Genomic DNA, 17,437 nt, shown 5'->3' with positions numbered 1-17,437 from the left:
CCCCATCACCCCGAAGCAGCAACCCATAGGGTGCTGGTTGTGCAGCTTGGTCGATTCCCCCCGAAATGACGGGCGGAACAAGAACTGCAGCTGCTGAAAGAGGAAAATAAACCAGCGAAAAGCAGGATCTGGTTGTTCCCCTGGCAGCCGGAGCTCTGTGTCAGCAGCGCCGCTGCAATGCACAGCAAAGGCAGAGAGGGACTTGCTCGAGGAGAAAAGAGCAAAATAGAATTAAAGCAAAAAGAAACACCAACCCAAGCGCTCCTGGGCTCCCCCGAGACTGCAGCACGTACCGCCAGGCTGGGAAACCACTCTGCTGACTTCCTCCTGAAAACCTTTGATAGGGGAAAGCTGCTTAATCTTCCAGCTGCAAGTAATGCAGCAGCTGCAGTTGGGCCAAGAGGCAACAGAACCAAAGGGAGGAATTATTATTTAATGGCTGGAAGAAACAAGCAGGAATTGGGACTTTTGGGCCGCACTTCCCTGAACCCCATCAGTCCAGCTCCACTGAAACGCAGTTGGTTTTACCCCTCAGTTCAGTTCTGGCCTCAAATTTCAGAGTTATCGGGTACATGTAATTTCTAGTTAGGCCACATAGGGTTGAAAGTGTCCAGCAAAACCAGGCTGGGATAACTTTGGATCTACCTCTTCACTGAGCAGTTTTCAGCAACACAACACTGCAGTGTTGTTATTTATTTACATCATTGGTGTTGATATTTTGAGGATATAGACTAGAATTTCTCTATCCATAAGAGACCAGACCACCCAGAAGAGAGGTGGCCTAGCTTTGGTAGTGTTTTGTTGTGTTGAGGAATGCAAAATACTCAATGCAGATCTCGCATATCTTCTATAAATTAAATTCTTGCTTATGAAGGAAGACACAAAATATCTGTGCAAAGTTACATGCCTTTGAATGTATTTTTCCTCTTAGCAAATACCCCTTGCAGGCAAGAACCTGAATAAGAAACCTTACAACAGGAGCTTCCTCTTGCAGACAAGACGACGACTATGGAAGTGGGATGGTTTCGTGTGATGGTTTCGTGTGATGGTTTCGTGTGATGGTTTCGTGTGATGGTTTCGTGTGATGGTTTCGTGTGATACATCCAAGCATCTTAGAAATAGATTTCAGTACTGAGCACATTACACATTAGAATGACTGTCACGATCACCTCTTAGATATCATGACTTTAAACTTGGTCAACGCCAGGGATGCTCCTGGCCTGATAGAGCCAAGACCCAACGTATTAAAAAAACAAACAAAAAACCAACCAACCAACCACAAAAAACCCACAACAAATAATATTTTGAGCCTGGGACTGTACACACAGGAAAATATTCGCTGTAGTGATCTTTTCTGGACCACTCTGAACAACAAAGCCCTCACCCTGCAAGTGTTTTTTTCAGTAGAGTGCAAACTCCTTTTGTATCTTCCAAACGTACATGGTCCAGGCGCTGGGAGGCATTAAACCTCCTTGAAGCACAGCGTTTTAAACCTGAAATACACCGAAATACGTGTAACTATGTAATTCAAAACCCTATGCAGAAATTCCTGCACTACATAATCCTATATAGAAGGTAAATGAGGCAGGAGGTTAATACGGGACACCTCTCATTGAGAAATAAGATGGAAAGGTGCAAACCTGATTCTAAGCCAACCAAAAGGAAACACTTGTGTGTGATAAATTCAGAGCAGCGGAGCTCAAAATTTCACAAGGTGCTTAAATATTATAATAGAGAAACCATCTTGAGCACAGGTGTGACCAGCGGTAGCATCGGCACTGGAAACAACACTCCATGGCAAGTTTCAAACCCTAAATCAACTGGTTAATTCCGTTCAGCAAAATCATTTCTGTGCACCCACCACCGCTCCATGAATTGTAAATGTACAACAGGAAATATTGCAGCCCGTGACTCTTTTCCTCCTCACTCCCACCTGTGCTGTGTGTACACACAGCAGACCCCATGTATTAAAGGGAACATTATTTAATGTGTTCCTGAAAGGAATCCACTCCCCAGTGGACGCAACAGCTATTCAACACTGTACTGAAACCCTTCCTACCGCTCTGCTCCTTAGGACAGCAAGTGGAAAACAAGACAACTGGAATTAGCATGGAAAAATGCAGGGAGGCAAAATACAACTCATTTGTCCGTTCTTCCAGCTGTCAATATCCTGTTCGTTTTCTAATAAGAGATCAATAAAAAGCGCAAAGTTCCAATAGTCCTGTCTAACGGTGTGAAAAATGTCCTGAGAACCTTTTCACTTGAATAAGCACCGCAATGGGGATAAAGCCGCTTCCCATCTCGTCAGGAACTTTCAAATATACTCAGAAATATAATCACTTTGGCCAGTTTTCTTTTTTAAACAGGCACTTCAGTAAGTAAGGTAGTTTTGCTTAAAGAATAAGAGCTCTGGTGAGGTGGGAAACGGCTGTATTCTATATCCATGGTGAGTGTATACGTCAAATGACAGCGGGTACCTCTGCTGAGCAGCATTTGCAGGGGCAGATCAATGGAAACAAAGTGGTGATAGGAACTTTAAAAAATATATATATACACACACACACACACACATATATATATATATATGTATGTATAGAAGACGAACGATGTTAGTCAAGACATCCAGAGGGTAAAGGGACCATCACACCCTGTGCTCCACTTGTTTATTCCACTTGTTTATTCTCCTTTTGGCACCTGGGATCACCACTAATTGTTCCAGAAAACACAATTTTATGGTGGTATCTCATGAGCTGTGTATCTTAGCAGAGATTAACTGATGTTTTGTCAGAATCCATCATTTTCCCAGGCAAAATAGATACGTTATTTGGGGGACACAGCAATCACAGAAGAAGTCCTCTATGGAAAAGTTTGTAAAGCAGCAGAATAGTGGGGTAACCAATAGAAACATTGGTTTATTCACAGATTAAAGGATGAGAGGTTTTGAAAAGGTTTTGTTTGAACTAACAAGCCAGAGGATTTTGGGTTGTACCCAACCCCGTGAGCAGGAAGGGGGAATGGGGACGATGCCTTGGCCACCCCACCCTACAGCTCTTTCCAAGGTGGTGAGAGGTGCAAAGGGTTCATTTACGGCCATAATGGACATGGCTATTAAAAAACATCCTCCAGCCTCATACACACCAGAAGCACCCAGCACAGCAAGCAAAACCTGACATTTATAACAATATAATCTCTAGGTGTGATGCCAGTGTACCAAGGACAAACAGCAGGAGGAAGCAGAAAGAGCTGAGCAGTGAGAGTTGATTTGCAGGGAAATGTCCCAGCATGAAAAAAACAAATATAGAGGACTCGCAGGGAAAATGTATTTGGTATAAGCGAAATTGTCTCGAAATAGAAGGGCTTGGGCAGTTTTATATGAAGTGTTAGCAGCTCATTCAAACACACACTTCACCACTTCAGTACTCAGCAAGATGATAGGGAGTATTTTTGCTCATGATTTCTTCTGTGTTGCTGTAATAAATCAAATCAGTGCCACGCTGCATTCCCCATGCCGGTGAAACAGCACAAGCAAATAGCTCCATCTCTGTTACTTATATAGACTTGGTACTACCTGACTTCTTAGGGAAACAAACCAAACCAAACCGAGAGAGCAGCCCCTTGTCCCAGGTGGGCACAACAGACTCATGGAACTTGCAGTCGGACAGAACCCCCCCCTTCCTGCCCTGAAAGTCGTCCTGCAGTTTTCACAGAGCCACAGAACAGCTGAGGTTGGAAGGGACCTCCTGAGCCCGACCTCTACATACCCATATGTATGTATATACATACACATATGTATGTGTATATATAGACACAAACCCATCATCTGTTCTAAGCGAGTCTGCCAGGAGCGCAGCCAAGTTAAGGCAAGGCAGAAGCTTGGAGGAAGGGAAGGCAATGAAAGATGTGGGAGCAAGCAAGGAGGTCCCAAAGTTACTCAGCACACACCAAATGACTCTGTGCTTGGAGACATTCTCCTCTAACCCACCTGCTGCCCACGGTGCATTTTTAACAACTTGTCTCCTATGCCATTTTCCAGGGGAGAAATCCCTTCTGACGCCCAGTGACACAGAAAGCTGGGCACAAACCCGGGCTCCAACACAAGCCTGTAAGCTCCAATGGAGCGAGGGAGCTCCAGTCCAGTCTTGTCTTGTCTTTGGTTTACCAAACAATGAAAAGCTCCCTCTAGGCCACATTCCCGAGTAGTTCCAGACATGTATGATGCTACATCAGGAGTGAGCGGCAGGCAGCTGAATTCACTTGGCACGCACAGGTCCACAAAAGATGTTGTGAGTGGAGAGAACCAAGATGCCCAGGAGCGATGGATTCTCCTGCGGAAAGAGGGAATTACCTGGACAAGGACAAAAACCACGGCCACCAACAGGCTGGTGACCTCACCCACATGCAGAAGTACAAACATATTGCACCTGAATGTAGGTAAATGTTGAAGACATGGGTAACAGGAAAGGACGCGGCAAAATGAGACACTCAAGAACTGAAAACAGTCCACTGTTGGCATGAAAATCACCAACGAAGCACTGTGGAAAAATACAAACCAGGATCTGATGGAAGTTTGCAAGCAAACCTTGACAGCATCTGCGATCCCTACAGAACTCAGCATTCAGCCGGCTAAGTGACACTTTGAAATTAATTACCGGATTCCAAATGACCGTGAACAGTTGTCAGGCTTGTCCTGTTTGTAAAGTCATCTGCGTTTGTGTAAGCTGCTGATTCTTAAAACCAGGCTGTGCTATCTCTGTAACCGCAGGCTCAGTGGAAGAACATCTAACAGCTCGGTATCGCACACGCAGAACGCGGTTTAGGGAGATAGGGAAGCCAGCCACAACACCAACAAATCACACGCTAAGCTTCTCCCCTTATTTATTATTCCTATGATGTGTCCCTTCGGCAGCAAGAGCCACGTTCCTCCCCCAGACGTCCTTGAGCCATTTAGGCTTCCGAGCGTTTTCTTAAGCATTGGGAAATGTTTAAAGAGATCCGCAATCCGGGATCAGCACATTTATGAGAGGCCCTTGTCCTTCCGGCTGCGCTCCACCATCAGTCAAGAGCGCACCACAAGGAATCCAAAAGCAGGAGTAAAGCCGTAGTTAACTACACACCTTAGTCCTTCCTATGAACAAACATTACTCAACACGCGCTATCCCAGTCTGGTGAGCTCTTATAAAAATTATTTATGATTCTTACTGAATGTTTTATTTGACCACCATACTACCAAATCACAGCATTGCATTTAACAAACAAAAGACCTGAGCCAGATAGAAAATCGTTTTCCTGTGAGCACAAAACATTAGACTTGGTAAGAATTGCCCATGTTGTAGTAATACTAGGACTTTGGGAATGTTAGGAGAAAAAAATCTAAGCAAAACAAGCCAAGCAAACCCCCAAAGAGAAAACCAGCTAACTTTCCAACCCTGTCAGACAGCCTTTATACCAAAGAAAAATGTCAGGCAGATGATGATTCATTAGTCGAAGCAATCTATTAAGAACTAATGGAAATGAAAACAGATTCGAAACTGTCAAAGACACAAACGCTTTGACCATGTAAAAGCCAAATCTCAACCAGAGTTCAGAAGACTTAATGGGCAGAGGATAATCTCTTTAGCAGAAATGATCTACTCTGTTCGCAGCCAAGACAGACTTTAATGCACCCTTGACACTAAAAATCCCACAGAAACAGCGAGGAGATAACTGGCAGCAGTTCGGAAAACGATCCTGGAATGACGAGGTCCTGACATTACTCATCCTTTTCGGATTAAACATCAGAAAACTCAACTAATCCAGCGCAGAAGCAAAGAACAGCTTTGCATGAAGAGCAGTTGGGTGTCATCAACAGCCGGGTGGCACCGCAAACCGTTCTCGTGGTTCACATCCAGATCCACGGCCTCTCCGGGGAGCCACAGGAAGGAAACCCAGCTGCCTCCTACTGATCATCAGCCCCACAACCGAGGGGTTTATTATTAACTTTACCTACAAACCAAGCAGAGATTTTTGCAAGTAGTAAAACTTCTCCATGCACCATAAAGAGGGTGCGTATCACCAGGCTTTCCACCAACAGAGAATCCTGCTGGCAAGCAAGAAAAACGCACCGGGCCTCACAAGCCCTGCCTGCAAAATCCATCGAGCCCTATAAAACGACAATCAGATCCAAACTACCAGCTTGAAAATCTCAGAAGAAACGATGCACCCAATAACCACTGAAAGGCTCCTAACCCCAGCGAAAGCCCCAGGTTTTATGTGACAGCTGCGTGAAGCCTTTTGCTTGAACTCGGCTGCCTGTTGTACAAAGATGTTCTATAAAACACGTTGGGTGTTACAAAACTCACCGCAGTAACCCTGGGATTGCAGGGAGAGATGACAAGCTCCGCAGGCACAGAGGATGAGTTTCAGGAGCAAGTACAAAGGAATGCCTGTGATCCCATTGTATGTGTTCTGTCCTCCCAGGCAGATGTATAGGAAAGATGTATAGAGCAAGCAAAGACCACCATTCCTTCTCCGTGAGAGATCGAAGAGGTACCAGAGATCCAGTTGATATTTAAATATGAACTTCCCTACTGAGGTTTGTGGTTCTATACTCACGTTTTTCTGCTTGAGCAGATTTTCTTGTCCCACTTGGCATGAGGAAACGTGCACAGGAGCAACACAAGGGATGGTTGGTGAGAGGAGCAATGTCACCACGGGGCTGGAGGACACTGTCCCCAACACACTGACACCGACCTTCTGCGTGCTGAATGAACCGTGTTTGCCTACTATTCCCGTCACCTCTTTCCTAAAAATCCTCAGCAATGCTCTCTCAAGAATGATGTGCGATAACTGGCGACAAAACTTGCAGATCAGTATGGTTTTCACACAGATGTCACATCCACCTTCCTCCCAGAGGAACGAATGCCCAGTGTGACTGCTCTGCACCGCAGCAGCTCCTTGCTGGCTCCTGTGGTTCACACACCATGTTATCAACTTGTGGTAATACCACGGTTTGTACCGCTGGTTACCAATACACTGGAATTGCTCCAAGCAGAGCTTTCTACCCTAATGCATGACCTCAGGCCATTAACACTGCGGATAAAGTCCCTACCTGTCACCACACACACTGTCAGTATGATACGTATTGCACAGCCAGCCACTGTTTTCCCAAGCGCCAGGACCAGAGGAAACGGTCTCAGGTTGCCCAGGGGAGGTTGAGGTTGGATCTGGGGAACAATTTCTTCCCCAAAGGGCTGTGGGGCATTGGAACAGGCTGCCCAGGGCAGTGCTGGAGTCACCATCCCTGGAGGGCTGGACAGACGGACATGAGGTTCTCAGGACATGGGGCAGTGCCAGAGCTGGGGGAACGCTTGGACTCAATCTTAAAAGGTCTTTTCCAACCAAAACCATTCTGCGATTCTATTTTCCAGCTCCACACTGCAGCTCGGATGATCCAGGGCTGTAGAAACAGCTCCTGCACCCACATTCCTTCCCACTGCCCTTTGCGTGGCCAACCCTGAACATCAGCTCCACGGGACAACCACCAGCACTTAGTTCCTACAAACACCAAAGGACTTTCAGAATCTAAAATGCTTTTATGGATCTGGGCATGAATCCCACCAAAAGTGTTTATCCAATTCTTGGTGATAGAGTTTGAACTCGCATAGTACCTTTGACTGAAGCACATCATCCTGGCTTATAAAGCAGTAAGAAATGAAAATGCTGCTTGTCTGGTGTACTGAGAGCCCCCTCTAGCACCGGAGAAGGAGGCAAAGATGAGAAGAGCCCGAGGGAAACCAGAACTGGATGCCAGCCAAACAGCAAAGAGACATCCAGAAAAGAAGGTGCATATACAGCTTAAGAGAAGGAGACCATGATGGGGAAAAGCAAATAGGTGAAGGCAGCTACCAAAGAGCTACTGCAACACAGACATCCTGGGCAAGATAAGACTCCCTTACCTTCTTCCTTAAAGGTCACTGAGGCAGCACACAGAAATCCAATCAATATTGCAATATGAACTTCCCTACCAAAAACACACGCAGGAGACCAAGTCATAAATCAAATGCCATCTTAAACCCCTTGAACACAAGGAGGAAGCAGATGAGCTGAATGGGAAACGCTGGCATTATTAAGCAGCCCTTGCTAATCCCGACCCTTCCCCGCGTGCAAAACCAGGCTGAGCTTGAGCAGCGACTTCCAAGGGCCCTGATAACTGACTTGAGTGCAGAAGATAAAGCCTCTCGCGTGTTGACAAGCCTCAAACTTACACCTTGTGAGAAGCGAGGAAAACCATTTCACGTGCTCAGGTGCTGCTCTGAAGGTATAAATATTAACAATGAAAAAACAAAAAACCCTCAAACAAACTAAAAGGGCTCAGACTGATAGTTTCCCAGGTGGAAAGGGACAAAGCTCACTTGTGACATCCATCATTCCCAATAAGTTGCTGGGGCTGGGAAGGACTCTGCACGAGGAGGTACTTGTTGCTGATTCCTGCAGGTAAATTTCCAACGAAATACAGTTCTAATGGAAAATGTCATTCTACGGAAAATGCCGTTTCTTGTGGGAGACTTTCATGGAAGTTTGTTTCTGAAATAATGGAGTCTCTACTGAAACCAAACTGGAAACTGAACTGAGACCTTTCCCTGTGAGCAGACACACTCCTCTCGGTTCACAGCTGGGAAGGCAAACAGTTTGATTTTCCAGCCAATGGACCTCACTGTCACAATCCCCCTGTGCTAATGGGTTTTTACATCCTATTCTCTTGTTACCAAGAACGTCAGACACACTTCCCTACAAGGCAAACATGTCTTCATTCCCCAAAGGGTGACCCTGTTTAGATCTACTCAAAGCACTAAAAAAGCCCCCCAAAACCCCCCCAAATCACAGGGCAAGGCAACAAAATAGGCCAAAATCTTCATTGGGAAGATGCTTCTTTCTATGGCCGTGAACTGAAAGGCTGCACTCTGTGTTCATTAGCAGGGCACATGTGCCTGCAGACGTTGTTTGCTTCCATATCTCTGCACCTCTTTTCTTCAACGTGGCAACCACTTTTTCTCTACAATCGCTGGTAGGTTTTTTTCAGCTTCAACAGTGTAATTTTCCTCCTCCAAAATGCCTCACACTAACTAGTGCATCATCTACTTCACATTAATCATCCCAGCTGGTAATGGATTCTAATACTCATGCACACGCCCAGCCCACTTCTTTGTATATATATATAAATAATAATATGTATTTTTACATATATTCTATATATATGCACATATACACACTACAATAACAGCTTCAACTACAAAAATCATCTATATATTTGTTTGCCGATAAGAAAATGTCATGTTTGTTCCTGGTTTTAAGAGGAAAATGTCACCTGCACACTTTTCCTAGAGCATCCTCTGATCAGTTAATCCATGTGTTTTCTACCAGAAGAGACCAGGTATGAACTCAGCACACACCTCAGCTTCCCTGTCTTTAAATGGTGTGATTTTATTGTAGCTTTCTAAAAGTGAGCAGGCATACTCTGTGTCAGTGCCATACACTGATCCTTCACCTTTTCCTCCAGTGCAAATTAAAATTTGATACGTATACATAGGACTTATAACAGGTGCGGGTTTATGACTGAAAAAACCTCACTGTGGATATTGGAAGTCAGAAATCAGCCGAACAGCACACCAACTATAACACTGCTATGTTTGTGTGAAGCGGTTCAGAGGCACTCAGCCACACGCATCTATTTCAGCCCAGCGAAGATCCACAGAGGTTAACCCTTGATCGCAACTGCTGCTCTTCCCATTGCTTTCATTCCTAAGAAGCACAATTACCGCAATAAACCCAGCTCAATAGTTAGTCTCTACAAACCCCAAGGAAGGAGGGCATGTAGGTTTTTGTTTTAGAGCTAGGCGCAGCTTTAGCTCCTACCGCATTTTCGCACAAGTGCTGCCTAGGAGAGCGCCTAAAGCCAGCTCAGCTCTGGTTAGGCTTGACCCAGATGAGCTGCCTGCCAGGCTGAAGGTTGAGACAGATCAGAGTAAACACCACTAGTTCAGCATGTTCCAACCGTTTTCTGCTACTTCGGACGCACACCAGGATTTCCATCAGAGAAAACACAGAGTGAACATGGTCCACGTGCAAAACAATGAAAACTGGGGTAAAAAACCACAATCATTTGTTAGCTCTTATTTCTCGCTATGACTATTAGGCCATTACTATAGAAAACTGCTGCATGGATTCAATGAGGGCAAACGTCTACTTTAGGAAGATGCTACTGTATTAGAATGACACATCTTGATGTGATTTATTTGATGCCAGAACCAGTGCAGGCAGCACAAGTCCTGGACCGCATCTCCCCTGCTTCAGGGGATGACAGAGCCCATTGGGTACATCAGCTTGTAGACCCCGCAGTTCACCAGCTGCACAACATCTGGGCTGAGCCTTCCACGTCCTAAACCCCAGAACAACCGAGGCCTTTCCTTCCACCTTTCCACGCTCTCACTCATTTTCTCTTAACCAGGGGGAACCAGTATTCTACCCTTGATTTGTTTTTCACTATATTAATTCTATTACGTTGGCTTTCTTTGGCATGAAAGTAATACTCATATGACCCATCACGCTACCTGTTTGCCAGAATATTGTCTCAGCGGGCGTTTTCAACTCATGAGTCAGAATCCAAAATAATAATAAGGTATAACGTTAGAAGCAAGTGGTTCAGGAGCATAAAGCAAACAAACACTTGGGGAATTTTACCTGCTTTGTGTCTGAGCCTTTGGAGTTTACAGCCTCCAGCTTTTCCATATGACTGGGAGATCTAGATTGATTTTAGGGTTTGGTGGTTTGGTTTGGGGGTTATTTTTGTTAATGAAAGCTGAGATTCTCACATATTCCCACAATTCCACAAGTTGAGTTTATCACAAACATTCTCAAGTGCTGAGAGACTGTAAATTACAAAAGCTGTAAACAGCATTATCATTAACTAGTCAAGTGTATTTAAGAACTTGGAAATTACTTTTTCATGCCAACCTTTCAAAGCAGGCAGCTAAAAACCGAGTTCCTCTGTTATGAACACGATTCTTACAGTGCAATCTAACGCAGATGCCTGTGTAACAGCTCTTCTGCTGTCGTCCAAACTGCTTAAACCGCTTTTCCCAAATAATGTTCTTGGAAGAAACCAGAGGGGCTTTACTGAAACACATGGAGTTCAGCATCTCAGAAGCACCCTCGAATCCCACCAGACATCTCTCTGTGTTCTGTAGTGAACTTTGAAATCCGCCTTTTACAGCTAAAACATTCCTTCTACAGCAACAACTATCCAGCAAATTAGCCTTATCCATACTATTATGCTTTTAAGTTGCCTTTTATACTGAAGTTGCATATTTATACGTTGCTGAAAGACATTATCCCAGCACAAGACATATTCGGGACTGAGAACAGTCCCCAGGAATTCACGCTTTGCCTGGTTTACAGAGACACCCAGTCGGATCCTAAAACACATCCCCGAAGGAACCAACACACTCATATGCACTTGGCATGGCAACTTGCAAGCAGCAGCGAGAGACAACGCAAATTAACACACGCGTACTAAAAAGGCAGGAATTTCTAAATTGACCCAAAGCAGCAGAGTTTTGAAAGAATTCAAACACATAGTTTTGAAAGAATTCAAATGCACGGGGTTTCCTCTCAGCACAGCATGTCGCATTAGTTAATTTCAATTCTGCACAGTCCTGGTTCCCCTCCCTCTGAAATTAACAGATGCTAAAACAAGTTGCTGGTACATGAGGCAACACATAGACAGATTTACACTTCCCAGCCCTAGACCGACACAACCTCATTGCCAGGTGAGGCAAAAATCCTCATCAGAAGCGACACAGAGTCCTGTCCGCTCTCCTGGGGATGCCACATCACACGATACATACGTCTGCATTGACGTACACTCTATTTTATGGTATAATCTGTGCATTTTACGAGCTGGCCACAAGGCCTTATGTAACAGATCCCTGTTTAATATGGAACGGGGTGCTCATCGCCGCGGCAATCCCGGCAGTTCCCTCGCCCCGAGTGATTCTGCTCCGGGGGGTTCCTGCGCAGCTAGCGCTGGAAATAAATACAATAAAATACAATAAATAATTAAAAAAACCCACAGTACTTGGACAACCGCCCCTGACGATGCTTATTTTGGGCATCTGACCACGGTAACGGGGCCGCTGTGATGCAAGAGAACCATTTTGTGAGGGACGGCCCCGGCTGCCCAGCCAGGCTGCTGCACATTCGGTGATGCCGGCGGGGAGATCGCCTCCCAACCAACGACCCCGGCCTGTCCCGGTTTCTTTCGGGCAACACAGCCCCTGTCACCCGCGGCGACGCCTTGGCCACCACGGGCCCGCACGGCTGCTCTGTCCGTCCGTCCGTCCCAACGAGATCCGTGCGATACCGGCGGCAGGTGCGCAACTTGTGCGGCTGGAACCAGCGGCTCTCCCCGCGGTGCCGCTGAACGCACCGGCAGCGGGAGCCGGCGCTGCCCGCCCGGAGCCGCCTGCCCACGGCTGCGGGACCCCGAACCGCCGCCGCTCCCCCCGTTATGTAACGGGGGAACATTTCGGGCGGCTCCAGCCGGGGGGTTCGGGGTTATGTTCGCGGTTCCCCCCGCCTCACTCACCGCCTCCGAGTCTTCAAATCCATGCAGGTACAAGTTGTCGTACATGGAGGTCCGCTGACGCCGGGCGCCTCTCTCGGTGCGGAACCGGCGCTGCGAGGCGCCGCGGGGGAGGGGAAGGCGGAGGCCTGTGCGGCGGCGGGGCCGGTCCTGCCCTCTCAGCGCTGCGGACGCCCCAGCCGCGGCGCCGCCTCCCGCGCCCACCGGGTGCCGCCGCAGGTGCCGCTGCCGGCGCCGCGCCGCCCCGCAGCCCCCCCGCTCCGTTCCGCTCCGCGCCTTCCCGCCCGCCGCGGCCCGCTCCCCGCGCCGCCGCGCCTCATTGGCTGCGACGCGCGGCCGCTGCGCCGCCATTGGCTGCCATGCTCTACCGCCGCGCCGCCATTGGCTGTGACGCGGCGCTTACCACCGCCTTGCGGGCGCAGCCGAGCACCGGTGACCCCCACCACCGCCTCACAGCACCTGCTGCCTGACGGCGGCGGGGCCACCTCCTGCCAGGGTGCCCAACGAGGGGCAAAAAACCCAGTAATATTCAATATATTACCAGTACTATTCAATATATTCATCAGTGGTTGTATGAGGGACTAGAGTGCACTGTCACCAAGTTTGCTGGTGACACCGAACTGGGAGAAGTGGTGACACTGGAAGCTGTGCTGCCATCCAGAGACCTGGACAGGCTGGAGAGCTGGGTGGGGAAAAAATGTAATAAAATAGAACAAGGGCAAGTGTAGAGTCTTGAATCTGGACAGGAACAACCCCACGTTCCAGGATAAGTTGGGGAACGACCTGTTGGAGAGCAGTGTAGGGGAAAGGGAGCTGGGGGTCCTGGGGACAGCAGGGTGACCATGAGCCAGCACTGGGCCCTTGTGGCCAGGAAGCGAATGGTACCTGGGGTGGGTTAGAAGGGGGTGGTCAGTAGGTCAGAGAGGTTCTCCTGCCCCTCTGCTCTGCCCTGGGGAGACCACACCTGGAATATTGTGTCCAGTTGTGGCCCCTCAGTTCCAGAAGGACAGGGAACTGCTGGAGAGAGTCCAGCGCAGCCACCAAGATGCTGAAGGGAGTGGAGCATCTCCCGTGTGAGGAAAGGCTGAGGGAGCTGGGGCTCTGGAGCTGGAGAAGAGGAGACTGAGGGGGGACTCATTCCTGGGGATCAATATGGAAAGGGGGAGTGTCAGGAGGATGGAGCCAGGCTCTTCTGGGTGACAACCAGTGACAGGACACAAGGGGCAAGGGCTACAAACTGGAACACAAGAGGTTCCATTTAAATTTGAGAAGAAACTTGTTTGGGGTGAGGGTGGCAGAGCCTGGCCCAGGCTGCCCAGGGAGGTTGTGGAGTCTCCTTCTCTGCAGCCATTCAAACCCGCCTGGACACCTTCCTGTGGAACCTCAGCTGGGTGTTCCTGCTCCATGGGGGGATTGCACTGGATGAGCTTTCCAGATCCCTTCCAGTCCCTGACATTCTGGGATTCTGTGAAATAGCGAGGGTATTTCTTTCTTTATTTGCCCCAGCCTCACTTCTTCAAGATCTCAGAGAACAGTGGTTGGTTTCTGAGGAGAAACACAACCCACCCCCCACCAAGGTCTGAAAACGAAGCAAACAAACCCCCACAGTATGTCCAGGGGACACACAAACCTCAGCCCACAGGTGAAGAAACCACATCCCGAGGAGCTAATTAACTGCACAGTCACACCGACAGCCCTTCACATGCATGTCTCCCGACTTCCCATCTCTTAGCACTGAATGATTCTCCTTCCCAAAACATTAAAATTTGTAGTGAGCAAGCATAACACTAAAGAATAGCCCTATGTGATAAAAAGGCAGATCAATAATAATAAAAGAAATTACAGGAAAACAAATTTACTACTTACTTCCTGTCCTTATTAAAACGATTATTTTAAATCCCATCCTCAGTGCGATCAGATCCCACATCCCCATGTTCACAAACACCTCCTATCTTTCTTTTCCGTTTGCTTAATTTACTATTCCTTGCAAAGGCTTAATTTAGTTCTGCAAAGTTACCACTAATCACTTGGGAAGTGTCCAACAGACATCTGAAGCAAAGCCAAAGGTGTTATTCTCCCCATATTCCCAACCTCTTCCAAATTTAATCAAAGATTCACACAGAATCACAAAGTTATGGCAAGTCTTATTCCCGATTTACTACCTCTATGCCTTCCGTGTGTTCTTCTGTCTATATAACCTTGTTTGCAAGAGCTTATGTATCTACATATGGAGTCCAACTGATGATCCACTGAAGAATCTCATGGTTAAGGTTTAGGTCTCTTGAAGTGTTTTTTGGGATTGAGTTCTCAGACTATGAGATCTTCCAAGGAATCGCAACTTCACCTCTAGCCCTGTGCAACGAGCTCATTACCAATGTTAACCCAACATACGAATCACAACAAGCGGTTAATAATAAATCTCGGATGTTTTTAGTGGCCTGTTTCAAACAAGACAGCACTGCATAGACTCATACTGGTTGGAAACGATCCTCGAGATCATTGGGCCAAGTGACTTGTGTCAAACCACTCCTGGTAGAACGCTTGGTCAGGTGCCAGAAACCACCTCTGTGACTGACACTTAACTGGCTCCTTCCTGGAGGGGGATTTCAGCATCTCAGGTTGTCTTTAAAATTCTCATTAAGCTCCCTATACAGGAGTGAATGGATCAATTCTTAGGACCCGTGCTATGGAGCAGGTCCCTTCCCCTCCCCACTGTGATGTTACAAATGTAAAGAAATACAAACATTGCTGGTGGCAGACTATTAAAATTTAAAATGAGAAGGAATTTTAAAGTGCAACATCAGAATAATTTGTCAACTCAAAACAAAAAAAAAAAGGCCATGAAATCACAAGAAGAAAAGAAAAAGTGTCTGAACTTCACATAAATTTGTAATGAAATCATTTAAGTCAGAAGTCAGGGGAATCACTATTTGATTTCAAGTACTTACATTTCACACTGTCCTTTTAAGACGCAGAGGTTATTAAAAATAGATATTTAATGACTCAACTTGAAAGGCTCCTAAAAGATGCTATAAAAATACACACACAGCTCATTAAAGAGGGATTGTACTTGAAAAAGATCTAAACATAAGTGACAGCCATACAACCTGCTTCAAGCTCAGGTGCCTAAAATATAGTGCTGTTCAGCCAGGGCAGGGGCTCTGAGCAACCCCTGGGGAACCTCAAACTGCTTCTTCCCAGTTTGGTAGAAGCGCTGTGGGCAGGTGTGACAGTCCTGTCCCCAACACCTCCCCAGGGCCACCAGCACAGGGTCCTGCCCATGCCCTCCCCGTGCAGGGACCGGGACATGGTGGGGACCTGAACTGCCCCCCTGAGACAGAGCAAACCTCAGTCCGCCCAGACGCACACATCTAATGCCTGTTCTCATGGTATGAGGTGGAGAAAATTATTAGAAGAGCCAACTAAATACAGGAACCCCTGTATTTATAAGTTGTTTGTTTTTTTCACAGGCATGTGCCTAAAATGCAAAAATACAAATACCTGTAATACAGAGGAACTCTAAATCAAAGACCATTGAATATTATGAGGTAACTCATCCGAGAAACACGCAACAGGAACCAGTAGAGGTAACACAGCGAAGCAGGAGAGGAAGATGTTCAGCTCTTTGGGAACTGATAAGTCAATCAGGCTCTCAGAATGTACCAAAGGGACAGGAGGCTGGATGGAGCTCAGAAACAGGGAGCAAGGGAGATTTGCAGAGGGGAGAACGTACGAGCTAAGGAAAATAACTCAAAATCTATCAGCCATTGCTATTCCACTGTCAGCTGTAATGCAGGTAACTATATATGCCTGCTGGAGTATGGGGCATTACTCAGTAAAAGCATGTTGTGTTTTTACAGTTAGGGACACCACGCTACACTGGATATATGGGTGGTCATCTCTGTTGGCTTCCGGAAAGTCAAATCTCTTTGGTTTCAACTTATAGGATAGTTTAGCACAGGCAAAATGGGAAGAGCGCAATGGGAGAGACAGTTAAAAGCTTCATCTTTTTCAGCTTCCCAAGGAGTGATCCAAACAAACAAACAAATCCACAACAATAAGAGATGAGGGTCGCACGTTAACTGAAGGTTTTCAAAGATCAAAATCATCCCTGGCCTGTTTCTGAAAGGGAATACAATGATCTGATATTATTGGGCTGGGAATTCCACTGCCTCAGGCCACAGAGAAGGGCTCTGGTACCTGTCACCCTCAGCCTGCACTCGGCTAACGCTAAACAACCTGCATCCAAAAATCCACCAGCTTGTGTGTGTGTGTGAACACAGAGCTGCGAAGACATGAAATGAGTACCTGAGCTGAACTCGCTCTTTTTAAGGTCAAATCCTTTAAAATACCTTCTTTTTGAGTATGAGTTGCTGCATTATACATTTTGTCTGTATCGTTGATTTATGACAGTGATCTTCAAAGGCTGGTAAACAGGTATTTTGAGCAGTCTGCTCTCTGCTTTTCCTAGGATTTAATCGTGTGGCATTGCACCCTCCATAGGCACATGGGACGTTCCTCACCACAGACGTCCATGCTCTGAGGATGGCAGCAGGACCACCGGGAAGTAGGTTTCACACGGATTTACTGCAATGTTGTATGCAGGGAGCATATGATGCCCTTTGATCTCAGCCCACAACTCCACATGTTCCCAAAGGCACAGGGGATTTTAAAGCAGATGTCAACAAAGATTAAAACCCAATACAGTTTCTATAGGACCTACTCAGTGCTTCTGTCAAAAACCAGGCTGTCCCATCACTAAAGACATATATCACTACCTGCAATAGTTTCAGCATTTGGAAAGGGTCTTCTAAGACT

General features: G+C 46.8%; 1 protein-coding gene across 8 annotated transcripts in view; it reads right to left on the bottom strand.

The window, feature by feature from the left end:
• CACNB4 (calcium voltage-gated channel auxiliary subunit beta 4) overlaps window positions 1-17,437 on the bottom strand; it is a 91,070-nt gene that overhangs the window by 41,890 nt on the left and 31,743 nt on the right. Inside the window, exon 1 of one of the 8 annotated variants that reach the window (XM_071810662.1) lies at window positions 12,623-12,875. The exons of the other annotated variants lie outside the window; for them this stretch is intronic. Coding sequence (XP_071666763.1) covers window positions 12,623-12,667 — 45 coding nt within the window. The 5' untranslated portion in view covers window positions 12,668-12,875. Of the gene's footprint in view, window positions 1-12,622; window positions 12,876-17,437 lie in introns of those variants that run through there. 8 annotated transcript variants of the gene reach the window in all.

This window comes from Patagioenas fasciata, chromosome 7 (genome assembly GCF_037038585.1).
Source record: "Patagioenas fasciata isolate bPatFas1 chromosome 7, bPatFas1.hap1, whole genome shotgun sequence".
Lineage (NCBI taxonomy): Eukaryota > Metazoa > Chordata > Aves > Columbiformes > Columbidae > Patagioenas > Patagioenas fasciata.
Note: the sequence above shows the minus strand (reverse complement) of the source record. Positions and strands in the feature narration are given on the sequence as shown.